Here is a 17805-nt window from a genome sequence, read left to right on the forward strand (position 1 = left end):
AGCCAGAAGCAATTGTTTGTGCAGTAGCTAAAATATTTTCCTGGGGTAATCTCTCCCCCTACAGGCCAATTGATTATTTACAGAGAACAGGCTAGAAAGATGGTCCACCTGTGTGCTAATTTAGAATGGGGGTAAGTGTGCCAAGAAGGGAAGGGAGCTTCACTGAAAGACAAACTCCCCCTGGAGCTGGGGTGCACAGTCACCTCCTGTTTTCCAGCATTAGCGCATCAGAGAAGGCTGGTGGAGAGCTGAAATCATGAGAGAAAGCTGTGTGACTTGAAGTAACCTGCTCTCTGGGCCTCCCTGTTCCTCCACTATACAATGGAACTGTGAACCCCCCAGATACAGTAATTACCCTTGCTGATGTCGGCAGTTATGATTAGGTGACTGACGGTATCGAAAGCTCAGGAATAAGTGAATTGTCTCAACTAGCGGATGTGAATCCTCTGGATTTATGATGAGGAGATCAAAGGGTCTGGGTTTTAAAAGAAAACACATTCTAAGCTGGGCCTGGTGACAAAGATCCATAACCCTAGTGACTCTGGAGGTTGAGGTAGGAGAATGTCAAATTCAAGGCCGGGCTGGTCTACAGAGTAAGTTCCAGGACAACAAAGGCTACACAGAGAGACACACAAGTTTCAGAAACCCTGTCTCAAAAAAACCAAACAAATAAAATAACAACATGGTGATGTCTAATATACTTGTGGAATCCCTGAATTAACTAGCTTCTTTTATATTATTTAATGAATTTATTCAGATTACAACTCAATTATTATCCCCTCACATGTCTCCTCCCATTCCCCCCTCCCTCCCTCTTCCACCCTATTCCCCTCCCCTAGGTCTATGACTGAGGGGGACCTCCTCCCCCACCATATGGTCACAGGCTATCAGGTCTCATCCTGGTAGCCTGCTTATTCTTTCTCTGAGTGCCACCAGGCCTCCTCACCAAGGGGAAGTGGTCAAATATGGGGCACCAGAGTTCATGTCAGAGTCAGTCCTCACTCTCCACACAACTGGATAATGTGCTGTCTATTGGCTAGATCTGAGTAGGGGTTCAATGTTTACTGCATGTATTGTCCTTGGTGCAGTAGGTTGAGCAGACCCCCCTGGGTCCAGATCTGCCTGTCATGATGTTCTTTTTGTAGGTTTCTAGGACCCTCTAGATCCTTCTATTCCCCTATTCTTCTATACTTCTCTCACCTAGAGTCCCAATAGGAGGTCCATGCATCTATCCCAATCTCCTGGTAAGTGAAGACTAACTAGCATTTTGGGGTTTTTGTTTGTTTGTTTGTTTTGTTTTTGGTTTGGTTTGGTTTGGGTTGGGCTGGGCTTTTGTTGTTGTTGTTTGGTTGGTTGGTTGGTTTTTCAAGACAGAGTCTCTCTGTGTTAGCTGGAGTCACTTTGTAGACCAGGCTGGCCTCGAACTCACAGTAATCCGCCTGCCTCTGCCTCCCGAGTGCTCGGGATTAAGGGCGTGTGCCACCACCTCCCGTCCTAACTAGCTTCTTTTTTATTTTATTTTATTAATTTATTCAGATTACAACTCAATTGTTATCCCATCACTTGTATCCTCCCATTCCTCCCTCCCTCCTGCTTTCCCCCTATTCCCTCGGGGGACCTCCGCCCCCACTATACGATCATAGGCTATCAAGTCTCATCTTGGTAGCCTGCTTATTCTTTCTTTTAGCGCCACCAGGCCTCCCCACCAAGGGAAGGTGGTCAAATATGGAACACCAAAGTTCATGTCAAAGTCCTAACTAGCTTCTTAACTGACTGGTTGCTACTAGTTTTCCATGGGGCCTTCAAGAGCTTGACTTTGCATGATCGCCATACTACTTTTACTCACTAGGTGGCAGCAGTACCTCAGCTTTACTTGCCTTTCCATATACCATTTCCATGATGATGTCTATTACACACCTTCAGGTTTTAAGTCAGTATTTTTATTTCCTGAACAACTAAACGTGTTTAATTCGAACGAAAGGTAGTCACGAATAAACGTACAGATGTCATAAAGAGGCATCAAGTGTAAAACCGGGAAAGGAAGAGTGATCGCTGGGTCGGGTCCTTTCATGAATTCACATAGGTGGAAGAACGCTGGAGTGGCCCGCCTGATGTTGTACAGGTAGTTAATAGCTCAAGCATCTTCACTCTTTTTGTCAATATTCTTACCCTTTCCATGAGATGTAAGTGAGATAGTAAGGCACAGCAGGCATTTCCCATACAGGGAAATACAGAATGTTTGGTGACATTTTATACCTTGATTTCTTGTAGTGAAGTCTGATACAATACACTCCCTATGGTCCCTCTCCCAAATATTAGACATGGTACGCATTGTCAACAAAAACATGATTTAAGAAATAAGAAACGGGGAGGAGAGGGTGCCCACAGAAAGGTTACCTAAGGCTTCTCCAATGTGAATGGTATGTGATTTGAGTATGAATGTTCTCTGTGTCTAACTCTGGCTCTCTCTCTCTCTCTCTCAGAAGAACCACCAGCACAAGATAGCGCTTCTTCCAGGGCTATCGCATTCCATCAAATATTCACAAAGACCTGAGATAAAAGAGACTTCCTCTCACACTCTTTGGGGACAACATCTGCTCCTTTGAAGCCATGAATAACACCTTCATCAGAAATAAGACCGTCAACACTGGTGAGTAGTGGCGGACAGGTGAGCAGCACAGTGACAATCCCCAGGGACACACTCCTTCCAACACCTAGGCTTAGAACAGAATCTCCTAAGCCCCTCTGGCCACATGACTAGTAGGCCAGGTTACGTGGCTGATAGCAGTGTGTGTGTGTGTGTGTGTGTGTGTGTGTGTCACACTTGCACTCATGCATCCTTACATGCAGGTGGGTGAATGTCATGGATTCAGCACTGAACTCATTGTCAGCCTAGCATGGCAAGCCCTTTTACCAATTAAGCTACTCTAAGTTAAATATCTTTCTAACCCTCGGTTTCCTCTTCTATAAAAATGGGACAAAAACATTCATCCCAAGGATTGTTATGAGGACCAAGAAGCCATGGACTAGACTCTCAAACACATTACTTACTACTAAATGATGAATAATTTGTACGTGATAAAAAATTATATCCAAGTCCGTCCAAGGGTACAAAGATTCAGTCAGAATCTTTTTTAAAGGGCAGGGGGGTCGTGCACTGAGGCAGCTGAGGCAGGAGGATTACCATGAGTTTGAGCAAGTGTGGACTACACAGTGAGTACCAAGCCAGCCAGGGTTACATGGTAAGACTCTTTCTCAAAAGATCCAAACCACCCGCTCAAACTAAGGCACCAGCAAAGGACAATACAGGCGGTAAACCTTAAACCCCTACCCAGATCTAGCCAATGGACAGAACAGTCTCCACAGTAGAGTGGAGAGTGGGATATGACTTTCTCACATACTCTGGTGCCTCACATTTGACCATGTCCCCTGGATGGGGAGACCTGGTGGCACTCAGAGGAAGGACAGCAGGCTACCAAGAAGAGACTTGATACCCTATGAGCATATACAGGGGGAGGTAATCCCCCTCAGGAACAGTCATAGGGGAGGGGAATAAGGGGAAAATGGGAAGGAGGGAAGAATGGGAGGATACAAGGGATGGGATAACCATTGAGATGTAACAAGAATAAATTAATAAAAAAAGGAAAAAAAATCCAAACCAAAAAAGGCTACAGGAGGGTAGGGTAAGCTTAGTCATCAGCTGATATCTGGAAGCTAAGTCACCAGTTTCTACAAATGAGTCTGCAGCATTTGGTTCGGTGGAGCACAGTAGATGCTCACACTCCTCCAAATGTGGTTTCCCCTAGTATTGTGGTGCACACACTGCACATTCTGATCTGCAGCAGCAAGGTTGCTTCTGTGCCGCGATTCTGCACAGAAAGAGGAAGTCACAAAAAGGCCAGAAAAAAAAAAAGACTCACAATGTGGGAGGGTAGAGGGCTGAGGAGAAGGAAATGTCAGCCAAGAACCCTAAGTTTCTTTCTATGTCTAAAGATAACATTTACCCCTTCTCCCCAATTCCCTTGACTACTCATCCCCATTGATATACAGACACAGCAAATTGATGGAGGGCAATTTTGTTCGAAAGCTCTTTACACACATCCTCCCCTCGCCCCACCCCCTGCTCTTTGGGGGGAGGAGGGTGGGATTGCCAGGCCAATTCAAGGCCCCTTGTTTTTAAATGATTGAAAAACTAAGCCAGGGGTGGAACCGGAAGGCGACAATAGAGGGGGCTACCATCAGGATGTAAAAATGAACAAATTATTAATACAATAAAAAATAGTTTAATTTAAAAAAGAAGAAAAACTCAGTCAGGTGCACAGTGTCACACACCTTTAATCCCAGCACTCAGGAGGCAGAGGCAGGTGGATCTCTGTGAGTTCAAGGCCAACCTGGTCTACAAAGTGAGTCCAGGACAGCCAGGGCTACACAGAGAAACTCTGTCAAGAAAGAAAGAAAGAAAGAAAGAAAGAAAGAAAGAAAGAAAGAAAGAAAGAAAAGAAAAGAAAGAGAGAGAGGGAGGGACAGAGGAAGGAAGAAAGAAAAAGTGGAAGAAAAAACAATCCTGAAGTTCAACATTAGTAATCTAAAACCAGATAACTTATTTGATCAGATGAAATACTATGTCAGTACTAAGTGGTATTTGGGCTGGATTAAGTGAAAAATGGAGACTAAACCATGTTATAGAGTCAAATATTACATCTAAGTATAGCTAAAATAGACGACCAGTAATACAAAGAGAAAAAACTGTGTGTAGCAGCTAGAACTCTCGATGCTGACTTTGGTTTAGCTACTGTGCATGCCACTTTAAAGTCACAGTCTCTGTTAAGCCTCAGCACAGCATGCCTTTTTGATCATTTCTACACCCCCAAACCCTGCTTGAACTGCGATTTGAGTTGCATGTTACAACTGCAGCATTTTGAAAATGCAGATTTCAAATGAATGACTCTGGTATTTCCTAGCTGTTAGATCTTGCACAAATCACTACCCCTCGGGGTGTTGCTTTTGTAAAATGAGGGAGAAGCCGGGTGAATGTTAATTCTTAGGGTCTCTGAGTTATCTGGAAAATCATACTTTTGTGAATTCCAACTCAGACTACTGACCACAAAAGTGTCCATGAATAGACTTTGAAACGTTCGGTGAAACCACACTTGGTGGCACAGGCCTTTCATCCCTTCACTCAGGAGGCAGAGGCAGGTGGATCTCTGTAAGTTCAGGGCCAGCCTGGTCTATATAGTGAATCGCAGGACAGCCAGGGCTACACAGAGAAACCCTGTCTCAGAAAAGAAAAAGAAAAAGACAAGCACATTGCAAAATGCTACTGGAGAACAGTATAACAGACCTTCCTATTATGAAGCAACACACGACACAAAATCAATTAAGGTTATTCTTATTCCCGTGGAGTTTGGAGGCCAAAGTGCTTCCTTTCTACCACACCCCCAGACTTAGCAGTGATTTGGGTGAAAAGTGAGGAATGTAGCAGGAAAGAATTTGGGTCTAGAAAGCTAAAGTAAACTGTTGACACTCTACTGTGGTATCTCCAAGGCTGAAGGAAGACTTGAGCCTGTGCTGTTTTCAGTTAGCATTCAAGTCACCTAGCCTTCTAGGTGCCACAAGCAAGCTGTTGCATGATTGGCCTTAAGCCCTGTCTCACCGATCTGGCCTTTCAGCAAAGCCTGCACACCTCCCACTCTGCCAGAAATTGCCAAGGCTGTGTGTGGACCTCAGGCTCCTCTTATACTCTCTCCTGAGAGAGACTTCCTCCCCTTACTGTAAGATGTACTCTCCAGTAAGACTCCCTCAGTGGATAAGAAGTCAGGGGAAGGTTCAAATACCACGGTAGCTCTGGTGCTGGCAGAGATCCATCTGTTTCCAGTGTTTTCTCAGATTTCTGGCTTCTGCGCAAGAGGACAAGCCTGGGGCAGGGCCCCACTGGGCCTGACACAGCCCACCATGCTTTGTGCTGACCCTGGTCAACAGCTTCTACCTTGTCCCGTTTCTGAAGGAGGCTTTCTCTTTCCCAGTATCTGAGGGAGGTGCTGACTCGCTGGAATGGTCCAATGTTTTGTTGTTTTTTTTTTTAATTCCAGCATGTGAATGACTCTTATTTGCAGTACCCCTCCAAAAAAGCCTATTTGTTAGTTACCCACAATTATTCTTTGCGTGAAAAACTTGACCTCCTGTCTCCAACTGCAAAAACTCGCAGCCAGCATTTGCATTATAAATGCTTGCTCTCTGCTCTCTAGGTCTCCTGGCTCTCCTAGCTGCCAACCAGGTGGAGAATCCCCAGCACTCTGGCCCCACAGGAAAACTTAAGACACTCAGGGTGAGGGAGTGGCAGGAGACTTTTTTTTTCCTAGAAATTCCTATCAGGGTAGGGTTAGGAGGAAGAATTACCTATTTCAATCTGAGCTATATGACATATTAGCATTAATAACAATAGTTGTTCTAGGCATGGTGTCTCATGCTTCTGTGAGTTTAAGACCAACCTGGTATACATAGAGTTCCAAGCTAGTGAGGGAAACATAGTGAAAATCTGACTCAAATAATAATAGGCACAGAGGAGGCTTCTCCAGTCAAGAACAGAACAGGGAAGCTATGAGAATGAAGTGTGTAATCCAGGGCCTGCCACATACTGCCTTCCAATATGGACTTGTCATCACAAGCAGCTAGCTTACATGGGTCCTGACTACATCAACTGAATGGAATTTCAGTTAAACAGTTATAAGCAACTGTCACATTGTCCTTATCTGGCTCAACTAGGTCTGAGACCCAGACTGTTACCCTCTTTCACCACCCTCAACTGGATAAAAGATACAGTTGAGGCCTTTACGAGTCAGCCAAGAAGTTACTCCCCCTGCTAGTCTGTTACCAAATTTCTCCCTGGACCAATTTCCTCCAAATGTCCTCTCCTCCTCTATAAACAGACTGAACACATCCCTGACTCACATTTGAACAAAGCTATTTCACATTTCAGATTTTCTTTCCCCGCAGTCAGCCCTGTAGCAGTTCCACAGGTCCAGGGCTGACTTCCAGCTCACAGTGGAGGATATGTGAATACTGTAGGCTAAGAAAATAACATGAGAGCAACTGAGAGGTCCCCTAAGTGCTGCCTCATCCAGCTATTTGTCCCAGCAGACTATGGATTAAGCCACAAAACATATGGAGATGGGGGAAAACATAGGTTAGGCATGCTGGGGCCCATGCTCCTGTTAAATATACATGCTGGGTCACTTTCAATCATGAAGTAAGTTACCCAAATATGTCTATAGAACCCAGATTGAAGTCAGCGCTTTATTTCTCATACCTTTCTTCTTGAAGGGAGCGTCATCAACAGGATGCCAGGGCACACAAATCCAGAAGACACCAAAACTGAGTCTGTCCATCCCCATCCCCACCCTAGGCAAAGCAAAGAGAAATAACTGTTAGCTCCAAAGGCCTGAATGGGTTATAATTGACTTAATTATCCCCAGGCATAATAGTAAATTTCATCATCATCCACAAAACTTTACCCAATGTAAAGCGCACAGAAAACATGGTACTGGCCACTGAGAAAAAATCATACAAGAACTTGCCCTCCAGGCCTGGGATACTTAGGAGCACTATTTCTTCCAAGAAGTATTTAAGGTACACTGGTACTTGGCCATCCTCGCCTTCCCTTTATGGATTTATAGATTTAGTAGTTCATTTAGGCAGCTGTCAGGTGCTGGTTTTAGTGCCTCCCTTTCTCTGGTTCCTCCATCTCCTGGAAAGGTCCTGAGTAGGAGTCAAATTATCCTGACTTCAAATCCTGAGAGGTGGGGGGAGAGAAAGGAGCAAGATGCAGATGCTTTCAGGCCAACATGAATGCCTGGGAGGAAGCAGCGAGAAATGTGTCTAGAATGGAAAGTAAGGGCCAACGCCTAGGGACCTTTACAGAAAGGCTTGATGGGTAGCCAAAAGTAGGCCTATTACAACGTCGCAGCATCTCCTTGCATTTGCCTCTAAACTCTTTCTCAGTTGCATCAGGTGACTTTTAGTCAAATTCCAGCTGGCTTGCTGGCTTAGCCCTGCCCAGTACTGGAGTGAGTGGTAATGCTCATTTTACATTTCTTTCAAAAGATTCTTTAGATAGCCCTTCACATGTGAATACAAGACAGCATTAGAAAGAATGTCAGAAGAGCTCGGTTTCAACAGTAGGGACCAGAGTCAAGTCCTGTCCCTGAGCCTCAACAGAAAATGTAAGGACTAAACTGGTAGCCCTGTCACTCCCCCCTAGCTGTGACATTCTAAGACCTCAACAGTAACTGCTGGAAACTGTTCATTTTGCTGAAAAGAGCAGAGCTTTCTTGAGAGCAGAGAAATGCGGTTCATTTACCCACTAACTCAAAGATAACCTCCACATTTCCTCTTCTTCCTCTTCTGCCTTCAGTCTGCTACCGACTCTCCTTGCTGTTGTGGAGATGTTGCCTGTGAGGCTTAGAAGTATTACTCTATTTTGTTGTTGTTGTTGTTGTTGTTGTTGTTGTTGTTGTTGTTGTTGTTGTTGTTCTTCTTCTTCTTCTTCTTCTTCTTCTTCTTCTTGCCTTAGAGAGTGTGGACCTGAGTTGCTTTATAGTCCTGAGGCTCTTTGTCTCCCCAATTACACATTCTCAAAATGGATCCTCAAACTGATCCCATAAAAAAAAAAATACTGTGCTTTCCAGTGAAGCCTTCCAGCTGCAGAATTTTATCAGGCCTTTGGCAGTTCAACTTTGCAAATTGAAATGATCAAGAGCTCAATTTGTAACACTGACACCAGGTTTAGCTTGAGTCTCAAAGTTTCTTAATGATGAGAGACTTTATAAAACAATGGGACTTGATTCATGAAGTAGAATATATAAATATGGATGGAATTGCTTTCATCCACACAGCTTCTAAACACTCATCCTAATGCTTAAAGTAATAAGCTATTGCCTTTGCTGTGGAGGCATCAGACATCTTTGGAGCAGGATAAATGGGATGGTGATGAAGGGGAAAGCTGACTTCTGTGGGTAGTGAGGTGTAATCTACTTTCAACCTGACCCAAGGCTTCTCTCGAGGTTTTGTTTTTATTTTTGCTTTCTGCTTTTTAATTACCTATGTATGATAATATTTTCCCTTTACTAAGGTTCAGATAGCTCACTTTAAAATGTAGATAGCATGGGACAGCACACTATGCGCTGTGTGTGTTGTATGAGACCCTGCCACAGTGATCCTGGGGTACAAGATACCATCCTAGTATATGACGCATGTCTCATCTGCCTACTTTGTAATGGGCCTCTTTGCTTTATGATGCTCACAGTAATGATGTCATGGTGATACCTTGGATTTTGATGTGCCCCAGGGTAAAGCCTCTGCCAGCTATCAGGAAAAACATTAAATATTCAGGACATATAAAGCATTATATATATATTCACTTCACATTTCTAGTATTTTTCCATGCCAAAGTGTAATGATATCAAGTACTACGATGTAATTGGCATAGCCCAAAACACTTTTCAGTACCCTTCTTTAGGAATGTATGCTATATAAATATTTACGACACCACCAACTATGAGCATGGAGCCCAGCCATCTGCATCCTAACAAACCAACCGCAGTCTTCATCTTCTTCCATCTGTACCTTACCAAGTTTTAACTCTATTAAAAATTCCAACATGCCTTTAAAAAGGGCATGCCTTGATTATTTTATGCTTCATGGCATCTCATGAACCTTCATTTAAATTTCAGGACCACTTTTAGAATAACGGTATTTATCTACTTTATTTGAAGTCAAAGTGGGGAGAGAAAAAAAGGACGTCACCTTGGCCCTTAATAATTTTAAGTCTAGACCTTTTCAACACCCCAAGAGGCCATCACAAATATTTTCATTCCTTCCTCTTTTGGTATGCAAGGAAGTTCTTAGTACTTTCTTTCATTTATTCAGCAAATATTCCTTGAAGGATAAACAGTGTGATAAATGTGCTAATTTTCCTTCACATGCATAGTTTGAAATGAGGCCCAATATTATCCAAGCTTTTCCTCCTTAAGAGGAGTCAAATTCATCTCCTTTACATACTATGTTAAGCTCTCATTTTTAATGACTTTTTTTTCTCCATAGTTTGAGTTAATTCAAGTACAGGCTTATGAGACAGCTATGATGATGATGTGAGTTTGGAGAGGTAGCTGCTGTAGTAAGACTACACCAATAAAAAATGGTAACTTTGAATAAGGTCAGGACCCAGTGTTGGGACTGGATCAGGACAAAAATGAAAGGCATGGCTTAGGAAGCCAGGGTACAGTGGGGCTTATCAACTGAGAAATAGGAAGTGCAAGGAATATTAGGCCTAGAAACAGAAAAATAGGTTTGGATCATGACCCTGCCACTGCCATGCTAACTTGGGAAGCTTCGTCATACTTCTGTGTGTAAGATGGGGATGGGGATAGAGGCTTTTCCTCGCTCATCAAAGTGTTGTCAGGGTTACGAGAAGTAGTCCATAGCAGGCCTGTAGCACTAGGCCTACCATTGAGTGCTCAACAAATGACAGCATTTGCTATCTCCTCCTAAGAACTTCCGCCACACCCTTCCTCTCTAAGCTTCTCGTTTCCAGTTTGCCCTAATGCCCTCCTTTTCCTGCTTCTCCTAACTTCTCTTTTTCCCACCCCAATGCGCTCAGGTGATGAAAATCAGCCCCTCATTTCTGGAAAGAGCAGGCACTCTCTAAAATGCAATGGCACAAGAGGAGAGTCCGCTGAAATTGGAAAGCAAGGCCCCTCGCTAATCCATGTAAATCTAAAGCGTCAGTTGCAAATAGGGGTTACAGTTTCTGTTGAAATTCTGGAGCTGAGAACACTGTCACTAACCAAGTGGAAAAGCTCTAGGGTCCAGAAGTAAGCATGTAACACAAGCAACAAGAGCCTAGGACCAGGTTTGGAGGGGTTGGGGGGGCTGGGTGAGACCAGAATGAGATAATGGTTCCTGTGCTTTGGATTCAGGGCAAGAGACAGAGATGGAAAGAAAGCAAAAAGCAGAGCCCACTCCCAACTGTGGATGCGATATATGGATGTAGCAAGTAGTTAATTAAGATGGCTGGGAAAGCTCAACCATCAAGATACAGGGCTGCAACTGCAGCAGCTTAGATGCAAATGTGTCAGAGTCCGTAAGTTGTTCTGGATGTTTACTCAACCTGAAGTCAAAAAATTTTAAACTTCATATTTAATTGGGGGAAAAATAGCAATTCTTAGGCATATCATGGCTGTGGTTTTCTGGATGTATTTCCTGCTAATGCAAGATTAGAGGGAAAGAAATACCCAAGTGAGAGACAAAATATTAGCAGGATTCCAGTTCTCTTCTGCTCACAAGGGAACATAGACTTTCCACATTCAGGCAGGAGAGGAGAGGCCCTGCCAGGATTCTTTGCCAGTTCTCAGTCTGGTTTGGCTCCCAAGTAAACTCTCCTCTCCTTAAGCTGGCAGCCTTCAATTGCAATCTTTTTTTTTTTTCTGAGAAATGTACAGCATAGTTGAGGCTCCGTAGGGAACTGTTGTAGCCTCAAGGAAACATTTAAGGGTACTCTGGAATGAATCATTTACTTAGAGTCAGTTTAATATTTGTGGACCCTGGAGGGAAGGGCTTCCTTCCTTGCCTCTAGATCTCTTTTATAGGCAGAGTAGGTGATCAGTAAAAGTACAGTCTATCAAAGATGTTAGAGTAAAGGTTAGCTATATATTAAAAGATGCTTTAAAAAGATATCAGTGCTGTCCATGGTGACACAAAGCTATAATCCTAGTACTGGAGAGGCTGAAGCAGAAGGGTCACGAGTTCAAGGCCACCCTGAGCTGCAGCGTGAGACCCTGTCTCAAGAAATAATAAAAGGGCCTATCAATTAAGGAAATATAAAGGACCTTGTTTGGATTTCTATTTAGACATTAAGTAATGAGATAATTGGTAGTTCTGAATATTAGTTAACAATATTAGATAACTTTATGTATCCTGCAGGGTTTAAAACAAAATTTTAGGTGTTATTTTAAAATAAGAGTTTGGGGGCTTGAGATCACTGCCTGCTTTTCCAGAAAACCCAGGTTCAGCTCCCAGCAGCCACATGGCAAGTGACTCACCAACTGTCTCTAACTCCAGTCCTAATGGTCCTGATACCCTCTTCTGGTCTTTGCAGGTACTGCACATACATGGTGCACAGACATACATGTAGGTAAAACCTTCATACATATAATACTTTAAAATCCAGATACTCTAGATTAGTTTAAAAAATGAACAGATAAATTCAGCTCTCACTCAGTTACCATGGGCTACAATGAAGAATAAAGGCATGTTAAGCCTCCATCTCAACCTCAGGACCAAAGTGTCAGTTATTTCCTAAAGCCCTCTTTGGTCACCCTGAGCACAACTGCTTTCTCATCCACCTGGATTTTACTTATCCACCTTTCTCTTCACACATTTGTCAGTTTCAGGTTCTTTGAAAATGTTTTAGCTTTCCTTCCTTTCCAACAGCCTGGCTAGCCTAAAGCCTTAAGAGACTGCAAACAGATGGGCAGTAGTGGTGCACGACTTTAATCCCAGCACTAGGGAGGCAGAGGCAGGTGGACCTCTGTGAGTTTGAGGCCAGCCTGGTCTACAGAGTAAGTTTCAGGACAGCCAGGGCTACACAGAGAAACCCTGTCTCAAAAACAAACAAAAAAAAAAGGAAGGAAAGAAAGAAAGGATAAACACTATAAGATTATGTATTGTGATGCCCTGTGTGTAATTTTCAAATTCAGAGTGGTGATACATAAAAATATGCTGAAGACAAAATTTCTAGACTAAGAAAAAAGCAAACCTGGGCTGGAGAATTGGGTCAGCAGTTAAGAACACTTGTCGTTCTTGCAGAGGACCTGGGTTCAATTCTCAGCACCCAAAAGGTGGCTCACAGCCATTTGTAACTCCAGTGACCTCTTCTGACCTTTGTGTTCACCAGACATGCATGTGTTGCACATACATACATGCAGGCAAAATATCCTAACATAAAATAATGAAATAAGCAAATCTAAAAAAAAAAACAAAAAACCAGCTAACCTATAGAAGAGTTGAAGGAATGGGAAAATTAACTGCACAGGCCTGTCTAGAGAGTCTGGAGGGATTTTTTTTTTCTTTTTTTCTTTTTTTGTTTGTTTGTTTGTTTGTTTGTTTTACATTTTCTAGTATTTGTCATTGTGTTTTCCCCCTAAATGCTTGCCGATATGTTTCTGACATTGAATCATCACCCCCAAATTCTTTAGCATTTCTTAAGAAAAGGGGCATTTTTCTATATGGCTACAGTATTACCTTCACAACCACGAAATTTGACCTTGAGGACACTTTTATTATGCAGTTCATACTCAAAAGTTTTCCAATTGCCTCAACTATGAATGCCTGTTTGTGTTCAGTGCTGGGAATTGAATCTTCAAATGTGCTTTCCCAGACTGTCTGTGATGTTTGCATTTGTGCAAGGGTGTGCTTTACTAATGCCCTAAAGAGGTGTGCCATAGGAATAGTCATAACCACCGTCAGAAATCTAGTGCAAAATGCTGTACTGCACTTGCTGAGAAGCCTAGCTTAGATGCTTTAATTGATCCTCTCAATACTTATCGTCGCCCACTTTAAATTTGTACCAGATTCAAGGGGTGATGTGTTGTTTTGTGGTAACTTCCACTGCAGCTGTTTTAAATGTTTAGTGGCCATATTTGTGTTTTCTGTCCTTTGAAGAGCTCTGTTTATGTCTTTTGAACACCTTTAGAGGTCATCTTACATATTTTCATGTTTGTGCATTGAACATTATAACATTTATTCATTTTTATATTTTCAAAATATTTACTTTTATTTTTAAATTATATGTATTGGGGTGCATATGAATGCAAGTGTCCATGAAAGCCAAAGGTGTTAGGTTATCCTGCTGTGGGTGCTGGGAACACGTAAAACTAGTCTTTTCGTGTAGTGCTTTAAAGGGAGTAAACTCTCGTAATACAGGAAGATGCTTGGCAAATGCTTGTTAACTGAACTCCTGGATGGGAAAATATGGAATGTTACAGCATTCCTAGGTAGAGGTGATAAAAGGAAAAGAACGGTCTGATTGTCCTGTGCCCAGAACGCATCACAATAGAACCTCGACGACAGAGGTTTCTTCAGAAGTTAGTCGCTGTCTAGCCAGTGTAGTGACAAGACATGTGAGAGCTAATGCTACCTCAATTGAGGGCTTTGGGGCAAAGCGGGGACTCCCCGCGCCCCGCCCCGCCCCGCCCCCCGGGGTCCCATCCAGGGCCCCGAGGGAGGCACAGGCAAAGGCGGCACAGACAAAGGCGGTGTCTGTGCCCTGCCGCTCAAGAACCACCAGTGGTTCTTAACTCCACTCCGATGATGGTGGACCGCGTTTTTGAGGGTACCAGTGGCAACACTTTGCGGGATCTACGTGAACGCTTGGGTGAGTGGACTGGAACTCACCCGGGAGGTGGGGGCGTGGGGGGGTTGGACACTTCATAGGCAGTGGGTTGCTGTAGCCCCAGGGACCAACAGAGTGGCCGTGGCTGAGCAACTTTTCTGTGGGATGTCCCCTCATCTCCCTGGATACCCTTGGATGGGACAAGAGAAATTGGAGGACCAAGGCATGGAGGGGAAACGGTTAGTCAGTGCTGTCAACGGCCCAAAGGCCGTTGCCAGGCAACTGCCAAGGAACCCTGGCTCCAGCCCTGCCTGCCTTCTGGGACCAGTGACGTACAACTGCAGGAAAGCACAGGGATGTGTGGGCACTGGCCCATGTTGGGCACATCCCCACTTGAGGCTGTTTTTTCTCTGCATCCCAAGGTGTTAGCGCTTTCCAGCGCAAGGCATAAAGAAACTGGGGCTGGGGTTTGAAGTTTACGGCCTGTATTGTCCTTGGCTGGTGCCATAGTTTGAGCGGGACCCCTGGGCCCAAATCTGCCTATCATAATGTTCTACTTATAGGTTTCTAGGATCCTCTGGATCCTTCAACTTTGCCATTCTCCCATGCTTCTAGCCAATGAACAGGACATTCTCCACAGCTGAGTGGAGAGTCGGGTCTGACTTTCACATGAACTCTGGTGCCCCATATTTGACCACATCACCTTGATGGGGAGGCCTGGTGGCACTCAGAGGAAGGATAGCAGGCTACCAAGAAGAGACTTGATACCCTATGAGCATATACAGGGGGAGGAGGTCCCCCTCAGTCACAGTCATAAGGGAGGGGAGTAAGGGGAAAATGGGAGGGAGGGAGGAACGGGAGGATACAAGGGAGGGGATAACCATTTAGATGTAATATGAATAAATTAATAAAATAAATTTTTAAAAAATTATTTTAAAAAAAGAAACTGGGGCTTAGAATTTACAAAGTTGGGAAGAGACTAGACTCTGCAAAGTTGGCCTGCAATAGCACTTGACTTTATCCTTAGGCTGAACTCAATGAGACTCTGCACTTTTTCCTCAACAGGTTCTATAATCAAAACTTTCTTCATCTGGGGGACAAACCGCCCCCCAAAAAACCTGGCGAGGTGCATTAAGTCTTACTAATTTTGACAGCACCTGCTTAATTCAGGAAATTGTGTGAGGAGGTAGTATTGCTGGTTGCCTCCTGCTTACTAACGGACTAGGTCCCCAGATATGCCTGTGAATAAAATGACTTTGCTATTGAAATTCTTAGGGAGCTTTAAATTGTAATTAAAAGGTTAATTTAGATTGGCTAAGATTGGAAGACCATATGTTGAAGAACAATTTGAATCAAATCTCCAAAAAGTGTCAGAACCAAATACACTTTTACCATTTCACAGGGGTAAAATAATATTCCTTGAGCGTCTAGGTTATTGTAGAGAGAGTTTGCAATCAATTGTTTACATTCTGGCTGCCTCTTGTACATTCGGTGAAAATACCTCGTGTTAGATTTGCACAGGGCCCCGGGTTGACTGACCTCATGGTCCCAGCATTTTCTGTAGGAGTAAAGGAAACACAGTGAAATATTTTTGCTAAAAGGTCAATTACATCTCCTGCTGGAATCTTGACTGCAGGAATTAAAGGATTAACCTGAACAAATAATGTCTGTGGGTACATGGTTACAGTCTACATAAATATATTTTATAAATGTATATATGTATGTATTAACACATTAGATGTACATATATTCATGTAATGGGTTTTCTATGCATTGTAGTATGCTAAATAATTATGTTTTAACAAACACATTTCATATGTTCTACACAATTGTTTTAGATTAAATTTTCAGCCAGATGAGCTTGAAAAACTTTGTAACTAACTTGTCACTTTTCCCTTCTTGTTTATGTAAATTCACACATGGTTTCTAAATTTAGAGAAGCTTACTCGAAGACTGGGTCCTATAAATATCGGAAAAGCTACTGAGACTGGGAGGTGGATTCTCAGCATTTTTAAAAATTTTATTAATTTATTCAGTTTACAACTCAATTATTATCCCATCACTTGTATCCTCCCATTCCTCCCTCCCTCCCCCTTTCACCCTATTCCCCTCCCCTAGGTCGATGACCGAGGAGGACCTCCTCCCGCACTATATAGTCATAAGGTATTCAGTCTCATCTTGGTATCCTGCTTATTTTTTCTTTGAGTGCCACCAGGCCTCCCCACTAAGGGGAGATGATCGAATATGGGGCACCAGAGTTCGTGTCAGAGGCAGTCCCCGCTCTCCACATAACTGTGGAGAATGTACTGTCCATTGGCTAGATCAGAGTAGGGGTTCAATGTTTACTGCATGTATTGTCCTTGGTTGGTGCAGTAGTTTGAGCAGAGCCCTCTGGGCCCTGATGCACCCGTCATGATGTTCTTCTTGTAGGTTTCTAGGACACTCTGGGTCCTTCTATTTCCCCCATCTCTATATTTCTCTTGCCTAGAGTCTCAGTAGGATGTCCTCACATCTATCCCAATCTCCTGGTAAGTGAAGACTTTTGTGGCGCATGCCTTTTGGGCTAGTGCCCAATTATAAGTGAGTATAAACCATGTGAGTTAGAATGGTAACGTCGGCTGGGAGATGTGCTCTAACCCAGTGGCTGCCACCAGCCTTTGTCTGGAAGTTTTCAGTAGTTGTTTGTTCTCCTGGAATCAATTGTTGCAGACCAAACAAAGTTTGAAGAACAATGCTTTCTTTCTTAGAGACTAGATTAAAGAGAAATTGTGCTAGTATGCTATTCAGAGAATACGTGTTCCACAAAAATGTTGAATTATGGGTGAGGCAGAGAAGAATCTAATATTCAAATTTAACTAGGGCATAGTTTATCTGAGCTGTTGGCTTCCTAGGACTTACCAACAAATCCTTTTTCTCTTTTGAAATAGTGATCCCTATGGCACGTTCAAGGTTACCCCTTAAAATCAATCCCAGGTAGCTTTTCTCCAATGCAGCCAACATCACAGACCCCATTCATTCTACGAACACTAGGGCAATCCCTCTAGTCTCTTGTTTGAACTGTTACCTCTTAATAGTTGATAACCAGACCTTGTGTAGTATGACCTAGGAGGCATATTTGCTGTGCGACTGCACAAAGATGAAAGCGCTCTAGCCAAGCCCTTGCCCAGGATTGTGGGGAATTTTAGATACAACCATCCATGGAATTCAGGGTTCAGGAATCCTCTATAATCAGTCTCAACGTACATCAATATATAATGATTTTTTTTCTTTTAATTTACATGTCCTCTTAGTGGTGTTTACTTATCACTTTTCTGCATGTTGGCAGAAAATATCGGGTACAATTTATATTTATTTGCCTTACATTTTTTAAACTTAAACATGTTCACAATGCATCAGAGTAGATCACGGGGGTGCTGAGG

General features: G+C 43.2%; 1 protein-coding gene across 4 annotated transcripts in view; it reads left to right on the forward strand.

Moving 5' to 3' along the window:
• Window positions 1-17805, forward strand: part of MAP7D3 (MAP7 domain containing 3) — a 51389-nt gene that overhangs the window by 14577 nt on the left and 19007 nt on the right. For 2 of the 4 annotated variants that reach the window (XM_084788876.1, XM_084788877.1), the window contains exon 3: window positions 2484-2650. In XM_084788876.1, the coding sequence (XP_084645002.1) occupies window positions 2611-2650 (40 nt within the window). In that variant the 5' untranslated portion in view covers window positions 2484-2610. Of the gene's footprint in view, window positions 1-2483; window positions 2651-14119; window positions 14429-17805 lie in introns of those variants that run through there. The other 2 variants (XM_084788874.1, XM_084788875.1) reach the window with 1 other exon arrangement.

This window comes from Acomys minous (assembly GCF_964271855.1).
Source record: "Acomys minous genome assembly, chromosome: 7".
Lineage (NCBI taxonomy): Eukaryota > Metazoa > Chordata > Mammalia > Rodentia > Muridae > Acomys > Acomys minous.